The 17,500-nt window shown below is 48.3% G+C and overlaps 2 protein-coding genes across 3 annotated transcripts in view; one reads left to right on the top strand and one right to left on the bottom strand.

Annotated features, from left to right (window-relative positions):
- Positions 1–7,298, top strand: part of LOC123511226 (gametogenetin-binding protein 2-like) — a 21,602-nt gene extending 14,304 nt beyond the window's left edge. The window contains exons 6-11 of one of the 2 annotated variants that reach the window (XM_045266923.1): positions 970–1,138; positions 1,440–1,592; positions 1,766–1,864; positions 2,954–3,298; positions 4,004–4,246; positions 5,344–7,298. In XM_045266923.1, the coding sequence (XP_045122858.1) occupies positions 970–1,138; positions 1,440–1,592; positions 1,766–1,864; positions 2,954–3,298; positions 4,004–4,246; positions 5,344–5,595 (1,261 nt within the window). In that variant the 3' untranslated portion in view covers positions 5,596–7,298. Of the gene's footprint in view, positions 1–966; positions 1,139–1,439; positions 1,593–1,765; positions 1,865–2,953; positions 3,299–4,003; positions 4,247–5,343 lie in introns of both variants that reach the window. The other variant, XM_045266922.1, reaches the window with a different exon arrangement.
- Positions 7,299–7,780: 482 nt separating this feature from the next.
- Positions 7,781–17,500, bottom strand: part of LOC123511228 (small subunit processome component 20 homolog) — a 10,664-nt gene continuing 944 nt past the window's right edge. The window contains 3 exon segments of the mRNA XM_045266924.1: positions 7,781–8,717; positions 8,719–10,103; positions 10,106–16,634. Of these exon segments, the coding sequence (XP_045122859.1) occupies positions 7,989–8,717; positions 8,719–10,103; positions 10,106–16,634 (8,643 nt within the window). The 3' untranslated portion in view covers positions 7,781–7,988.

The following is a 17,500-nucleotide window of genomic DNA, read 5'->3' as shown; positions in this document are numbered from 1 at the left end:
GACATGTCTTTGCCATTTAAAAGTTCAAATCATGCAGATCAGCTCACTAGTATATTGGAACAACAATTTTAATAATGAATAGGCAACTCAAGTATCCTGGAGAGAGTATTGCTGTCTAACAAAAACTGGAATCCATCTTTGTTTATCTTCACAAACGCATGCCACTACACTACCAGAAAGAGGAAAGCTTCACATATTCCTCTCTCCTCACTCCAGGGCAGTCCCAAGATGTTTGTTTTGATCTTATTTTGATTGGCACTCACATTGTGAAAGATGCTAAAATCCCTGCGAAAATAACTATATCCATATATCATGATGTTGCTAAGTATGTCATGCTATATTGTACAGTCAGAAGTTTTACCTTTCTTATTGTCCAAATCAATAGATTTTAGACTAAAAATATGCCATATTTAAGTTATTGATAGCAGTATTACTTGATAATCACAACAAATATTTGTTTTGAGCAACTTCTCCCCAAATTATCCATACAGGATATTTAAAAGTCAATACAGAATGTCAATGATATTATAATAATCATGGTTTTATGCATCTGTATGCACCTGGGATTTATTCTAACAATATTTCAGCTCATGTCAGTGAGGAATCTTTGTCCTCACATTCAGGCATCATTCCTTCCTCAACTTTTTTCTTCTCTAAATACCCAGCCTCTCTTTATCCCCTCAGTATTAGTGTTTTGTTAATGTTTTACCAATTTATTCAGAGTGTTTTTGCATATAACCTTCCTTGTATCTCTCCATTGTAGTTAAAAGAGGAAATGGTATTAATGCCTCTTATCATTCTCTTCCATTCCCAATCTGATCTTTATTTTTCTGTTCCTATGCATTCCTTCATTTTAATTCCATACAAACAACTCTCCCATGCAACCTATGTACTCCTTCATCCTTTCCCTTCCACACTAATCTCCTTTGCAACCTGTATATTCCTTCACCCCCTCCCTTGCCACAGAAGAGAGAGGCATGCAAAGACACTGGAGATCGCACAGGAGGAGGTGCTCACTTGCCTGGGCCTCTTCCTGTATGAGCGGCTGCAGAAGGTCCACACTCGCCTGAGGGAGGAGGAGCAAACTTGGGACATTCTCTTCCATGTGGCACTGGACACTCTGCGGAGGAACTTTGAGGTGAGAAAGAGAGAGAGAGAGAGAGAGAGAGAGAGACTTTTATAGTACAAAAAGAAAAGAATGAGTGAGTAGTGGAGAAAGCAAGAGGGGAAGAGAGAGTGGTGGAGAAAATTAAGATGAGCAAAAAATCTGAGAAAGTGCAAGAGGACCCTCTGTACTCTATAGAGTGAAGATTTTTATACCTACTGAAATGCTTAAAGGTTTTGATACTTTGAAACACACTCCTCCAAATTCAAGATATATCACTCACATGAACATCTTATCAAGACCTTTACTGGTAACACAAACACTGATCCTACAGCTGCATGTGGAGGACAAGCAGGGCTACTCCAAGTTTGAGATGCTATGTGAGGAGCTGCAAAGACAGGAGCTGAGGGAGAAGGCCAAGAAGGAGAAAAAGAAGAAGAGAAAGAAGAACAAGAAGAATGAGGAAGGAAAGGAAAACACTTGCCTGGTAGGGATTAAGTTTATTTATCTTTTGTTTAGAAATAGTGGTTGATGTGGATATGTTTATTATTGTCAACCATCTCTAATTAAACTTACAATGTGGGACCCTCAATGAAGGATACCCATATCAGTTAAAGAGATTAATTAATTCCTGAGCTGACCCTTGTGCTGTTGCCCCAGTGTGAGGAGGAGGCTGGAGGTTGCAGGGAGTGCGAATTGAACATGGCGTCCACTTGTCCTGGCCAGCGTGCCACACTCATCAATGCCACTAACAAGCAGGTGAGGCACTGACAAGTGTTGGCAGAGAAAAGGGAAGGTAGAGAGAGACAGGACAGTATTATCACATTTCAGTTTTGTTTTCAAAGGCAGAGAATGAATGAGATAATCAATGTAAACTTTTTGAAACATTTCACTGTTGTCACTCAGGCTCAGAGAAAAAGATTTGTAGCAGACTTATTTTTCACACTCACTGATATTCAGTTTTGTGATAGTTTGCGAGTTTTGAGCAAGAATGCAATAATACAATTTCACAATATAGCTTGGTTTGTTTAAAGAATACTGGCTGAGGTTCAGTGATACACCAGACTTGAGATGGTATTGGTCTTGTGATGTTTGTAGATTGATAGGTATTGCTCCTGTATAATATAGGACCTTTATCTTAATGTTTGTGTCAACCAATCTATCCATTCTGCAGCTTTGAAAATTAACCCTTCTATCACTGAATTAACCTCTTCACTTCGGGCAATAGAAAATGGGCCCCTGGCACTGTATCAGGCTAGAGGTGGTGGGGCAATACCTGACTAAGACACATTTTCTCTCTCTCTCTCTCTCTCTCTCTCTCTCTCTCTCTCTCTCTCTCTCTCTCTCTCTCTCTCTCTCTCTCTCTCTCTCTCTCTCTCTCTCTCTCTCTCTCTCTCTCTCTCTCTCTCTCTCTCTCTCTCTCTCTCTCTCTCTCTTCTCTCTCTCTCTCTCTTTGCTTGCTTTTGTCCATTTTCTAAAGATGACGAAAGATAAAATACGTCCACATATATGGTGAACTAATCACAAGTCCATCATCATCAGCATCAGTACTTATCCTGGTATAAGCCAATTTTATAACTGTAATAATGATGAAAGTCAAATAAGTCATCATATACACGACCTACATTCTGAAAGATCTCTTACAGTATCCAGGAAAAAAATGCATCATCGCAGTAGAAGGTGGCCACGATGCAGTATGCTCGTCCTCGGATTATGTCACAAGTGCTACAAAGATATAAAATGTGCATCCTTATATTGAAGGGATTAGGTTAAAAGATGGTCTTGCTATTTTTTATCACCATTCGGCTGCTTGTGGGTGACTACAGAGATCAAATCATTCCTCTGCAGGTTGGCCCTGAGCTGTTTTGCCGAGGAGGGACTCACCTGGGGCCACCCTTAGGCACTCCGCATGTAGGGAATGGCCACCTCCACCCACCGGACCAGCCAGGAGGGGGTCGGGGGGGTGGGCGATGTGGTGGGAGTGACTGTGGGAGTGTAGGAGCCAGCGATGCAGGGAGTGAACGTGGCAGCAGTGAAGAGAAAGAGAGCTGTGATTCTAGCCCTGACCCCTATCACCACCACCACCATCATCACCATCACCACCATCATCACCATCACCACCACAGCCACAGTTCGCCACACCCCCTAGAATGCACTGCCTCCACAGATTCCCTCGTTTCTAGGTGTTCACAGGTATGGCACTTGTCATTAACTGGTTTACCATAAGCAGTTGTCATATGGAGTATTGTATTGTGCTCATTTTGCCATTTATTCTAATGATTTATTGATTTATGCTGTTTTTTGTGTATCCAAGAATGCAATAATAGTTTTCCAGATGTACTTTCTCATTTATTTCTGTGGATTTGTTGTTTTGTGATATTTATTACAATGAAGAATTGCCTTTTATTCTGTAATATGTCATTTTCTGATATTTTTGTATCATGAGGATTTTTTATTTATTTTTTTTTTATTTTTATGCAATGAGGAATACATCAATAGTTTTTGTATACACATTTGGCCATGACCTCAGGTGGCAAAGTTTGGGTGGCTATATGTGAAACCAAGTAAAATAAACGAAAGAACTGGCAGTAATGGAAGACTATGATGATGCATGGATGGATGCATTGTTAGTTTAGTAGACAATGCATTACTACTTTGGGATCTAGGTTAGTTTTCTGAAGTCTGTAGTATCAAACAAAACCACATTTAGTACAGAACTGTTTGAGATGAGCTGATAATGTGAGGATCTTATCATGTTATGTCACCAGAGCCACATGACAGGCTCTTCTTGATGGGAGTAGAGGGTGGTGATGTCAATGTATTATATATAGTCAACTCTGTGGTGAACCAATCAGGACAAACTAGTAACCTCAAGTGTCTTGCCATGTCACATTACAGGGTTCTCGTGATGGAGGTTACTGCTCAGCCCAGGGGTCATCGCGGGACTCCTCTGAGGTGGCCTGTGGGGAGGGCCTGTGCTCCCACCACCATGAGGACCACCTGGAGGATCCGCACACCCCACACATGCCCCACAACTCCCACACAGACCTGGAGCACAGTGAGGCCCTCCACCCACCACTGTCACCCTCCCTGCAGCGGTCCACTCAGCCCTTTACACTCTCTCTTCAGCAGATGTTGGATGTAAGTGTGTCACTGTATGGCCCCCACCTCCTCATCATCTTTTTGTCTGTTAGTGTACTGGCACAACAGGCAAAAGAGAATATTTGAACATGTACAGCTTTGAAAATCTCTTAGTTGGTGTTCTGTAAAGGTGGAGTTCACACGTGTCAATTTGCAACTGAACTTGCAAGTTGGTAGTGTCCAACTGAATATCAGTGCCTAGCAATTGGAAAAGCCAGTCAATTTGCAATTGTTCATGTTGTGATGTCACAGAGAAAGGTTTGAATATGTGGTGACAATGTAGAGATTATTTTAGAGTTGGTGAGGGAAAAAGAGCACATGTGGGACCCTAAAAGAGAATTCTGCAGCAAAAAATGCTTTGCAAATTGGTGTTTGATGAGATAGCTGGCACTTTCCCACTACTGCTTCCCTCTAGGCAGGGTGTTGTTGGAGATGAGGATTGAATACTTGTGATTTAATTTGATCACAATTGTCATCATCACCAGAGGAAGACATATTGTTGAGTAATTTGTTTACATTCTCTTCCTGCCAACCAGCTGATACTTTCCAGTTGCATGTGTAAACATTTTCCGACTAGAAGGGCTCAGTCGATACTTTTTGCAACTTGCAATTTCAGTCACTTATAGACATGTGTGAACCTTCCTTAAGATGATAATTATGTTATGTCAGATACTCCCATGTATTGGTCTGATGACTTCTGAGAGCTTTCCTTGTTTTTTTAAGTTCTTATATTCTTAATTGGTATGGATAATACTACATGGCAGAATAAAGACATTATAATGGTATATAGATGATATAAAACTGACATGGCTGTGATGTATATATGCATATATATAGCATTTCTGCGTTGAGAGGAATGTCTCATCATTTCGGGATCATGCTGTGTAGTGTAGGTGATAATTTATCTCCAGTCATTTTGGTCTTTGGCCCTTCAAATGGGTGATCATCTTCCCTTGCTGTAACAACACTGTTTCTCTGTCTATAATTTTCATTCTTTTCCTACCAGTATAACAATAAAGTAGCACTGCCAAGTGTTGATAGAAAAGCAAGATATCCAAATATAAGCATTTCTTATCCACCTCCTTTTTTTGCACCAGGACTCAAGATGTGAAGATGAGGAAATCCCCGAGGCTGAGGTGCAGGCATGGAGGGCTCGACTCGGCATTGTCAAACAGAAGCGTGCAGAGTTGCGACAAACTCTCCGGCAACGGTTTCAGCAATTCTGTCATCGGGGATGTGCTGTGGCTGTCCCAAGCTCTGGCGTTGGAGGGCAGCCCCACATGTGCCCCCACCACACACCCATGCCACACCACCCCATCACCACAGCTCCCTCCACCAATCCATGCTAGAGAGGGAGTGAAGGTTGACTGGGATGGGTCTGGTGTAAATGGTGTGGGTGCTGGTCTTGCCTGGAGAAAAACTGTGCTGTGCTAGTGACTCCTGGTGGCCTGCAGTGGTGGTGTATTGGGCTCAGGGGAAGGGAGTGAGGAGTGGGGCAATGCTCAGCAATGCGCACAGCTGTCACCCTTGCAGTCTGGGGTGGGGGGGAGCACTTTTGAGTTATTTATTTGATTTTTTCGCAACAAGACTACAGGCCATCTCTCTCTCTCTCTCTCTCTCTCTCTCTCTCTCTCTCTCTCTCTCTCTCTCTCTCTCTCTCTCTCTCTCTCTCTCTCTCTCTCTCTCTCTCTCTCTCTCTCTCTCTCTCTCTCTCAAGGTGGCTGAAGGAAGATTTACCACATGCATGTCACATTCTGACAAACAGGAAGGACAATATCTCTAATCTTTATTTTCCCATGAGGAAGTACTACATTGGTTTATTTATTTATTTATTTATACATTCTTATTTAATTTTGATTTTTTTTTTTAGTTGGTTTTAAGTTTTGGTTCTGTGAATGCTGCAGGATGGAGGGTGTCTGTAGCCAAAGCCTGGAAAGAGGAGCAAATGATAGCCCATCCAGCTCTTCAAAGTATTGTTTATTGCAGCAGGAATTGCAAAATCGCTCCATTTCCCCAGGCTCTTTTTCTGATGAATAAGTTACAAAAAAAACATTCCTCTATGTTCTGTGTGGCTCAGTTGATTGATTTTCATGTGTTGTGGCATATGTGTGTCTGTGTAAGTAGGCTGAGGTGCAGTGGAAGGCATGCAAAGGTGAAAGAGTTACTTGAGTTGACAAAGTGGTGTGGGTGAGTGGAGAGTTGGATGAGAATGAGGTGCTGATTTTATTGTGTACTAGTATTCTCTCTCTCTCTCTCTCTCTCTCTCTCTCTCTCTCTCTCTCTCTCTCTCTCTCTCTCTCTCTCTCTCTCTCTCTCTCTCTCTCTCTCTCTCTCTCTCTCTCTCTCTCTCTCTCTCTCTCTTTGAACAAGTGCAGGTTTTCTTTCATCCTCAGCCTCCTCCTCCTCCCTCTTCTTGTCCCAGCATTGCTGCTGCTGCCTGTGCAAGCCACTGTCTCACTCTGTACAAAGTCTGATTACTTTTTCATGCTCAGTTGTTTTCAAGTCATTGCCAAGGTCAGTGATTTTTCTTTTTATTTATTTATCATTTTTTTGTAGTACAAACAAAACAAGGACTTGTTATGTATTGACATCAGTGTTCACTACCTTTTAAAAATAAGGAAGGAATTTTTTTTTATATCATTTTGAGCACAAGGCTAATGAATTTTTAACGATTTTTAAATTTTTTTTATGGGTATACGAAGTGAGGAGTTACGTTTCTCCTGGCACGAGTCTTCTCCAGCCTTAGAAGGAGTGACAAGAGGCCTCAGCTCCCAAGGACCCATGGAACAAGGGTGCAGTTCATATCAGTCTAGACGGTTATGGTTCTACATGGCCGCATTGAAAAAGGAAGTCATCATTATTATCATCATTGTTTTTATTGTTATTATTTTTTATTATTATTACTACAACCAGGAGATTTTGCCTGCACTGCTGTGGGATACAAGACAGTTGGCTGTGTTTATAGAGACGACCTCGTTCAGACAAGGAGGCCAGTCTAAGGTGTTGGGTCAAAGAAATATCAATATCTAAAAATAAAGAAATACAGATGTGCTATTCTATTTCTGTTAACCATATGGAAGTGTTATCATAGTCATCATCATTGATTTGAAGGCTTGTCAGTTATCTCCTCAGCTTTTTGTTGTTTATCTGTGCTATGTCTTCCTCTTATCCACGTGTCCTTCCAACTGCATAACCCCTAACAACTTTCTTAGTGCTTTTGGATCCTCCCTTCTTCCTGCTGTGCTCATTGCCACCTCAACAGTCATCCATCAGCCCTCATAAGTTCTCATCTTATCAGGATGTTTCCTGTGTACCTGTGGTTGGTCTGGTCAGTAATGTATCTCATCCCATACTATGAACTCAAGCTGCTGGACATGCTAACCACCCCATGCAGAATTATGGCTCCTGTACATAGACCACACAAATACTGGAGAACGGGGAAGAAAAACACAGAAAGTAATCTTTTCTTTTGGACTGTAATTAGTAGATCCTAAAGAGGTGCTTGCATTTTGGTTAAGGGAAGAAAAAGACAGCTTTGAATTCATTCCTATTTATTTAAGATCAATTATATTTTAGAACTCGTACAAAGTAATATATTTCAGGGTGCTCACTACACAGAAAATGACATGCTATTATTAGCTATACTGTACATATAAAAAACAATTTTGCAAAAGTAATGAGATATTAACTTTAACAAGAATATTTCTACAGCAGAAAAGCCTCACTTGCAAAACTGTCTCATTCACTCCCTCACCACCACCTCATCCATCATTTTTGGCTTCTTTCTTCTGGTGTTGTCCTTGGATGTCTTGGCACGCTTGCCACCCTTACTACCCTTGGCACCTTTACCTCCTTTTACACTCTTGCCCTTCCTTTCAGCAATCTTCCTCTTCCTTGACTCCTTCAGTGCTTCCTGTTTCTTCCTCTTCCTCCGCTGGGCAAGCTGTGGGTCAACCACCTTCTGCTGAAGCTCTTGAGCACGGCGGTCCAGCCTCTTCCTGGCCAAGGAAGTCTGGGCAGCAGCCAAGTGGCGAGTGTAGGTCTCCACACCAATTGTCTCCTTCACCAGGTTGGCCACCTCACGTGTCCTCTCCTTCAGCACCTCTGGCAGGTGTTCGTCCGTCAGCTCCCTGGCCAGGTGCTTGATGATGTACATAAAGAGCCTCGGCACCTTGGCATCTGGCCCGGCTACCACCAGCAATCCAGCCATCAGGTTGAGGAGTGCCTCGCGAGTCACAGTGCGTCCAGATGCAGCCGTCTGCAGCTCCTCGTATGCCATGTTCCCCACACGGTGCAAGACCCACAAGGCACCTGTAATAAGTGCCCTGGTGTTGTTACCAGCCTCTTCATCCTTGTCTGCACTCTTCTCATTCTCCTCACGGGTTCCTGTGTGGTTGCTCTTCATATGGTTCTTCTGCACGATTTGTGTGTCTGTTTCCGCAGAGAAGCTATTTCTAGACTCCTTTTTAATTTGCTCCCATTCCCTCACAACTGGTCCTCCTTTTGTTTGTAGTCTGAATAAGCCTTTTGCTTTTCTTTACATTTTTAATTCTGCTTTTCTTGCTATCACAGTACTGCCCCTTCTCTTCTATAGGATCCACATTTTTCCTTTTAGTTTCACCACTAGCATCCTGATCTTTCTCAACATCCTCCCCAGCAAAACTTGCAGCTTTGAGTGTCTCCCTCTCCAATGGAACCTTCACTGAGTGCCGGACCAAGTAAATGAGATTCCTCACAGCTGCCAGAGACAACTGAGTCAGTAGGTGTGTTTCTGGGCCAGCTTGTGTTCTGAGCAGCTCACACAGTGCCATGGCCAGATTCCTTACTTGCTCAGGAGTGGCAGCCAGTGGTGGAGAGGTGTCTCCCTCCACAGGATGTGCCACCAGCAGCTGCCCCACCAGCCCAGCTGCTCTCACCCTCACATGCAGGTGTGGGTAGGATAGATGGCACTGCACATTCTCCCATAGCTCATCCTTGGCATGCTCACTCCATTCTGAGTGGGACTGGAAGGCTCCAGTGAGTTTGCTGAGCACCTCCAAAAGGCTGACTAGAGTGGTGTCCATCTGCTGAATGTGTGGCGAGACTTCCATGGAGGTGGTGCTGGCAGTATACTTGGAAGGGTGTACAAGGGACACTACTCGTGGCAGGACCCCTGACAGGAGGCTTTTGGGGAGTAGTTTGATGGGGACATCCATGAAGGCAGAGAGAGACTTGGAAGCCACCAAGTAGGCTGTATAGTCTGGTGTGCTGTCTTCAGCCTCAGCCAGTAATTTCAGACAGAGATCAACAAGCATCTCTTTCCGGATGGATCTTTCAAACAGAGTCTTCAAGATTTTATGAAGCAGAGCACAGTTGTCCTTGGAATGTTCCTTGACCAGCTGCTCTGACACATTGAACCACAGGTTGGTCTCCACCGAGCGGGTGATCAGCTTGGCAGGGAAGTTGGACACCACTGCGTTGATCATGGTGGCTGCCGAGAGCCTACCCTCCTCCACCGGGTACGAGATGTTGTCCAGAAAGTAGAAGATGTTTGAGGTGATGCGTCGGGGTTTCATGGGGTAGGTGAGGAGATAGGTGTGATAGGTGACTCTGGCCTGCTGCAGTGGGTACTGCCTTCCACAGGTGATGCTCATCTCCTTGACACGTGTCAGCAGCTCGTGCAGGCTGGCCGAGTCCACCTTCCTGGCCAGCACAGCCTGCAGCACAATGAAGGCTGTTTGCTGCTGTCGTGAGTCTTCCAGACTGCTGGTTACGTATCCTAGAAGGACCTCCAGCTCCTCCTCCGTCAGCATGTAGGACTCCACGCTGCGCACCACCACAGCCAAGGTCTTGAAGGACAGCTGCACCAGGTCATACAGCTTCCTCGGGCCAACTCTGGGGAGGAGTACTTGTGCAGCACCACAAACATCTGCTGACAAATCTTCTTCAGCTCCTTCTGCAGGGATGGGAGAGGGAACTTGACCAGCCAATTAATACACTTGAGGGTCTGAATGCTGACCTCTGGGTGATCTGAATTTATGCACTGGGTCATGGTGGCCACATATGGGTCAAGGAGGGCCACGTGGTCTGTGTTTGAGGGGAGTAGCTGCCCCTGACGCATGAGGCTGCACAAGAGTTGCAGAGCAAACTCCACCAGAATATGAGCTGTGGCCTTCAGTGAGGTCTTGGGGTTCAACCTTGCTCTTTTTGGCTCAGGTGCCAAAAGATACGAGTCTGGTCTATCAATCTTGCTCTTTTGCTGTGGATTTCCCATTGTGTCTGTCGTCATTTCTGGCAGCTTTTCATTCAGTATTCCATACACAAACATCGACTTCTGGGTGACAGAGACATTCTGGTTCTTCTCTAGGCCATTGGCAACCCTCGCCAGGCAGCGAGCCATTTTGGCCACCACGGCTCGGTCCTGTGTCTGGCCCAGCACTTCTCTCAGGGGCAGCACCACTTCCCTCAGGCCCTGCGGTGACATGAACTCAGCCACAAAGTGCAGGATGTCATATCCTCGGTCACTGCGTGCCTCCTTCACCTTGGTGGTGATCTGATTCACCTTCTTCTCTTCTGCCTGAATGCCGAGAATGTCCTCCTTGCACACCTCCACCAGCTGGACCGTACAGGTGTCAAGGTGGTCTGGGGCTAGGCTGGGCCGCAGCTGGGTGAGCACAGCATACAAGGTGTACACCAGAACGTGGGTCTGGAATCCACGGGTGAGGATGGCACGCATGTCGTTGACCAGCCAGGGGAGGTAGCGGCCGCCCAGCTCCACCATGATGCGCACCAGCATATTGCGTGCCTCCTCCCTGATGCCCTCAGCCTTGCATTTCAAGAAGGTGATGATCTTCATGAGGACACCATTGACGTGGGCATTGAGGGCGGCACGGGGCATCTTCTTCAGCAGCTTGATGAGGGCAAATGCCAGTGGGATGCGTTTGATGTCCTCATCCTCAGGGACTTTACTGCGGTTCACCTTGTGCTCCATCTCTGCCCTGGTGCGGCAGCCCAGTGTTCGCTGTATCTGGGGGATGATGGAGCCCACCAGGGCACGGTACACCTTCTGAGGGCGGGTGAGGGTAGGGGAGGCAGTCGAGTCCTGCTGCTTCTTATCTTTCTTTTCTTCCTCATCCAAATCATCATCTTCCTCCTCTTTACCATCCATTTTGACATCATCCTCATCACCAGCTCTACTTTCCTCAGGTTTTTCCTCTTCTTTATCTTTCTGTAAGGCCTCCTGCCCTTCACCAGCTCTGGCCTGCTGCTGCTGCTGCTCATATGATCTGTGCTGGCCATCTCCCTTCCCTCTGCCTGACCTGGCTGGCCTGAGCTGCCTGCACTCCTCCACCTCCTCATGGAAGGCATCCAGGATGGCATCTATCACCTTCACTCCAAGTCGCAGGTGCTTGAGGTCCCCTTTTAGCATGAGGCCAAGGTAGTGCCTCAGCAGCCTCTGGTAGGGAAACCAGGGCAGACAGCCAGCCACAGCCCCAATGGTGGCCACACAGCTAGCCATCAGGTACTCATCACTCACATACTCATCCTTGAACAGGTAGACAGAGGCCAACGGCAACAGGTAGTCAGTGAGAGTCTCTGGTGTCATGGTGAGGGTGCCAGCAACCAACTTATCCACCAGCCTGGACAGTGCCCTGGCCCGCCGGTGCCGCTGGATGTGCTGCATGTTGCTGAAGAAGTCTGTGTCTTCATCTGTGGTGTCTGCCAGCTGGTGCAAGTCAGCCAGGTGAGGGTGCAGGTCAGGGCAGGTGTGCACCACATGGCGCAGCACGGCCACCGCCTCGAGCCGCACCACTTCCCGCTCCCCACGCAGGGCAGCCCGCACCTGAGGTAGCAAGCGATCCACCACCACCTCCTTGGCCATGGAGCGCTGTGACTCCTTCAGGCGGGCACAGGCATCCACCAGCTGTGTGAGGCAGAGGGCAGCCACATCACGCAGGGCAGCATCCTCCTGGTGCTGTAAGACAAACATGTTGTGGTGCACCAGCAGGAGACTCATGGGCAGGTCCAGCTGCTGCAGGTCAGCCAGGAACTGGGTGAGAGTGCGGTATCTGGCCAGGCGACGCTCAAAGTCCACCTCCTCCACCGCTCTGGTGCTCCAGGCATTGAGATCCACTGCAGTTATGGCCAGCTGTTGTAGGGCAGAGTTGGTGCCGGCCAGTACAACAAAGGCTTGACACAGGTGTTCCCGGGCCTGGCGGAGGCCAACCCATCCAAACATGGAGAGTAGGGACCGCAGGTGTTGTTCAGGATCCTTCACTACCCCCAGCAGGTGGCAGCAGGCAGCCAGCAGCTGGGACACCTTCTCCTCCTTCTTGACCTGGTGCTTAGCCATCATGGGCACGATGAGGCTCAGCAGCTCACCACTGACCTCTGTGCTGGTGACCCACCGTGTCAAGCTACTCAGAATGTTGAGGTCACGTGCAGCCACTGCCTGTCCCTGGCCCACCTTGGCCAGGTGGGTCCCCAGGCTCTGTAGGAGAGGGTCAAGGTGTCGGGTGAGGAGGGCAGTACCATAGTTCATGTCCGCCTCACCGTCACGTGAGGGCCGGCGCTCCATGGGGAGCATGTGAGGGCTTAGAGGCAATGGCTCCCCCTGTTCTGGAATAGAGTCTGGCAAGGTGAGCAGGTGCTCCACCAAGGACAGCACGGAGGAGACCACGGTGGAGCTACACTTGGGATGACGCAAGAGCTGCACCAGGTATGGCAGGGGGGTGAGGGAGGTCTGGCTAGGGTGGTGGCGGGCAAGCAAGGGCATGTAGCGAGGGTGTTGTGCCCAGCAGCAGAAGAGTTCCAGGAGTGGAGAGGGGGAAACAAGGCCTTCATCTGGAAGGCGAGGCAGGCTGTGCCAAACAACTGCCTCAAACACTGCCTCCAGCTCCTCTGCTGACCACTGGTACTCTGCAAACCGGCTGAAGAAGGTCTCCACTTGGCGCTGGGCCAGCTGTCGCAGATGCTTCAGGAAGGAGATGTGACGGGGTGCCATCTTGGCCCGCTGGCCTAACAAGCTGTCTGCTGCAGCAGCAATGTACAGTGTCACTTTCAGCAGGAAAGGTACACGCTCCGTCAGAAGATTTCCAATTTTGTCAACAATGTTCTGTAAAGTGGTGAGGGCACTCAGCAGACGGCTCAGTGGCACTGTCTGCTGCAGGTCCAGGCTGGAGCGGGCACGGGTCACCACTGTCAATGTTGAACCTTCTAAATGAGGTGCCAGCACCTCAAAGGACAGGTCCAGGAAGGTGCCCAGCTCTGCCTCCCGAGTTCCAGCCAGAAACCTCAGCACTACTGCCTTCCTGGCTGCAATCTTGCCCCGGCCAGCAGTGTTGGGCCCTGTCTTGTGGTGCATCTTGCCATATAGCAGGCGCAGCAGGCAGGGCAGCAGGCTCCCTCGATGCTCCTCTTCCACACTCTGCTCACTGCCGTCGATGCTGAAGAGAGTGAGGGCATGTTTGAAAGAACGGTCATCCACAATCCTGTAGAGGCTCTCTCTGTATGGAGTCAGGTGTGCATGGCTGTAGCTCATGATGCAGTCCAGGGCAAGCCGCTGAACACCTGGCAGTGGGTGACTCAGCAGCTGGTGGTAAGTGTGCTCCAGGTGCTGGGCATGTAGCACCATGCGTGGGTTGTGGAACTTGGAGAGTACAGTCAGCTGCTCACACAGGGATTTGATGGGGGCTCGCCGTGGAGGAGGAATGATGGTGGTGGACTGGGTATTGCTAGCCTGTGACTTTTTAAGTGGCTTAGCTTCACCGGAGGACAATGTCTCCTGGTCCTCTGAAGGGCTGCCAGTGCCAGTTTGGCTATCTTCAGCATTGCTTGTCTCAGTGTCCTCAACCTGCTGCTCTGCCTCAGCTGCCTCCTCTGTGCTCTCATCCAGCTGCTGGATGCTCAGGTCCTGTGTGGGGGCAACACTGGAGTCAGCAGGGTACAGTTCTTCCTCTAGGAAGGAGAAAAACAGAGGCACCACATCCCTGTTCCGAACCTCACACACGTGGGGGAACATGGCCATCGCCCTCCACAGCAGGTTACGGTAATTGAGGTGGTCTGGCTTGAGGGGTATCTGTGCAAAGCCTCTATGAGATGAGAGATAATGGAGAATTTCCCCAAGGACCTCTGTCTCCAGCCCCAGGTCATTATCAGGGTCAACCTCCTTTCCCTGGAGCACCTGCTTGGTGAAGTGTGAGGCAATGGTCAGCTGGGAGAACCACAAAGGCCAGAAGTGGTGGTCAGGGAGGCTGTGAGCAAAGCTGGAGATTGCCTTGAGGACAGGTTCCCAGATGTCCTTGAAATTAACATAGAGCTGGCCCAGGAACAGCAATAGGGGTGCCTCCCTGAAGGCACCACAGGTAGGCAGGTGAGGCACCACATGCTCAGCGTCCAGCTGAGAGAGGTGGCGCAAGCGGTTCTTGTATTCCCAGGGTGTGATGGCCACACACTCAACTTTCAGCATGACTTGGAACATGCCCTCCACAGCCTCTGTGTCCTCCAGTGGTGTTGGCAGGCTGACTGGGAACAGGGAGAAAATGTGGAGCACCAACAGTCTGACCTGTGGGTCTGGAGAGGCCAGACAGGGTGCCAGAACACTGTACACCTCCCTCAGGGTGTTTTCATTCATCACCTCATTGTTCTCCTTCTGGGCCACTGAAAAGTGAAGACCCATTGCCCGCAGGAAGTGGACATTGCCTCTGTACTGCGGCCGCTCCCTCACCACCTCCAGCAGCTGCCGGGGATCAAGACATGCCAGGAAATCTGCTCCTGACAGAATGTGTGCCATGGCCTCTACCAGCATCCCAAGCAGTGCCAGTGATCTGCAGATGGCTGCAGGGAGGTCATACTTCACATTGAGATCCAGGACAACTGCTGCCTCTGCCTTGGCCTTTCCCTTCTTCTTGACTACTGCTGGCTTGTCATTCTCCACAATTTTGGCAGTGCTGTCAGTGAATGTCTCCAGGAGCTGGGAGAGCAACCAGGTGAGATGAGGGGCCAGCTCCTGGTGGTCCAAAGGCTGGACATGGGCCACTACAGACAGACACAGGGCCAGTTCTTCCAGATTGGAGAGATCCTCCTCCAAGCCAGCCCTCAGTTTGCCTTCCACTAATGCTGGGATGGAGGCATCTGCACCACCCTCACCCTGGGAGAAAGTCAAGGGATAGACCTTCCAGGAAGACAGATCCATTCCACTCTGGCATGGAGGCTGCTTCTTTAGGATGAGGGCAGCCAGTGTGGCCAAAACCTCCCGGTGCATATCCTGACCTGCTGCACAGCTGGTGAGTCCATCCAGGTAGAAGAGCACCTCAGGCAGCACCTCTGTATCAAACCTGGCCAGCTCAAACAGGCAGCTGACAAAGGTGATCTTGGTGTGGTGTGGCAGGGGGGAGGCCAGCAGGGTGTGGAGGACCTGGCAGAGGGTGGTGGTGTGGATGTGGAGGTGAGGGGAGGTGAGGACCACAGCCACAATGCTGCATGTGATAGTGCCTAGTTCTTCAGGGATCTGGCACTGTGCCACAGCAAGGCACTGTGTCAGAGCCTCTGATGGGTCAGTTATCAGAATTGCCTGCTTGTAGTCCACCCAGGCCTGCACCACTTGCATCACAGCCTGCAGGTGCTGGATGGCAGAGGTATTGCCTAGAGGGAGAAGGTTGGCCACAGCACGCCACAAGGCAGGCCACACTAGCTGTGCATCCTGGGCCCAGCCAGCCTGCCAAGAGGTGGCACCATCAGGATGCTTGCTGGTGACATGGTGGGCCACCTGCTGCACTGCATAGGTGATGCTCTCCAGCGCTGGGCCGTGCAGGATGTCACTATCACCCAGAAGGCCAAGCAAGACAGCCAGTATGTTGCCTGCCGAGCTGTGGAGCCGCTGCACCACGTCAGACTTCATCACAGCTGCCACCAAGCGACCAACACCTTTTGGGCCCCCCTGCCCCTGGCCCAGCCCCTTGATGATGCCCCGGAGGAATGCCTCCTGCCCTGAAGCTTTCCTTACCAGGAAGCTGAGGGTCTGGGCTGCCAGCTCATTGATATACCAAGGCTGGGCTGGGGAAAGGAGACTAGCATACCCCTGGTGGTGGTAGAGGCGGGCCAGGTCAGTGCGCAGGTACCGCTGCAGCACCACCAGCAAAGATGCCAGGCAAAGGAACACTGCCTCCAGCCGCTCTGGTTCCCGAGATGCCAGTTGTCCCATCAACACCGGCAGCAGGTTGTAAAAGTGCCGTTGGTAAAACTCTTGTGGTAGGTCATTGGCAAAGGCCACCAGCAGGTCCAGGAGAGCCTGCAGAGCTGGGGTGTCTGAAAGAGCCAAGTGGCGTGCCAGGCAGTTGGCCACCTGCTGTTCCTGGTGCACCAGCTGTGTCAGGTGTTGCAGGTCACCCCCAAGCTCATTCTGGAAATCCTGTAGGATGTGTGTGTCTTAGTGCCTCACAATAGTATGAAGGGACACATGTAGCCATGTGTGCATGAATTATTAATATTTTGTACTTTTACAAAGCTAAGTCATGTTCATTATGTTCCATCTCACAATACTACTTCATCATAGTTACACTTCTTTACATTCATGTACATCACCAACAAAAACAATTGGAAATGATAATTGATGTGATGTTTTTAGATTGAAACATGATTTTTTTTACATATTATACTCTTCTGCCATGGCCACCCATCTTGAGGAACACTCCACAGGAAGAAAGGTATCAGACAGATCAATAGATTTGTTTTCCTATTATCTTCAACAGGATTTTACAAATAACTTCTTGATGAGCTACCTCTAAATGTTATATATCATTTCCTCCATTCTTCTAAGAATTACTTTATTTATTTATTTATTTATATGTATAAATCACAATAAAGGATTTGTATCCAAACAACAGAACTAGAATCTGTCTTTCTTTTTTTTTTGTTAAAGCCTATAACACCTGTAGGTATACTTGAAAAGTATGGGATGCATTGTTCAGCTTTCACCCATTAGCGGAGCAGACAACTTTATTTATAGTGGTACCCATATTAAGGCACATATCACTACCTAAGCGTATCTTTGGTGTAAGGCAATTACACATCCACCTAGAACCTGGGTATCATGGTGACATGTAGGTAACTTTAAACCACTTGGCAAATGACAGTTTCAAGAAAGCATGTGGTGGGATTTGAACATAAGTGTTGACCTGACCTGATCCCACGCTTACCACCTTATCCACTACACCACCGCCTCCCTTGAATGAAATGTTCACTTTAACAAAAATCCTTCTTTTCTTACTTTTTTTA

The sequence above is a fragment of the Portunus trituberculatus genome, chromosome 31, assembly GCF_017591435.1.
Source record: "Portunus trituberculatus isolate SZX2019 chromosome 31, ASM1759143v1, whole genome shotgun sequence".
NCBI classification, from domain to species: Eukaryota; Metazoa; Arthropoda; class Malacostraca; order Decapoda; family Portunidae; genus Portunus; species Portunus trituberculatus.
This window is presented reverse-complemented; position numbering and strand designations above follow the sequence as displayed.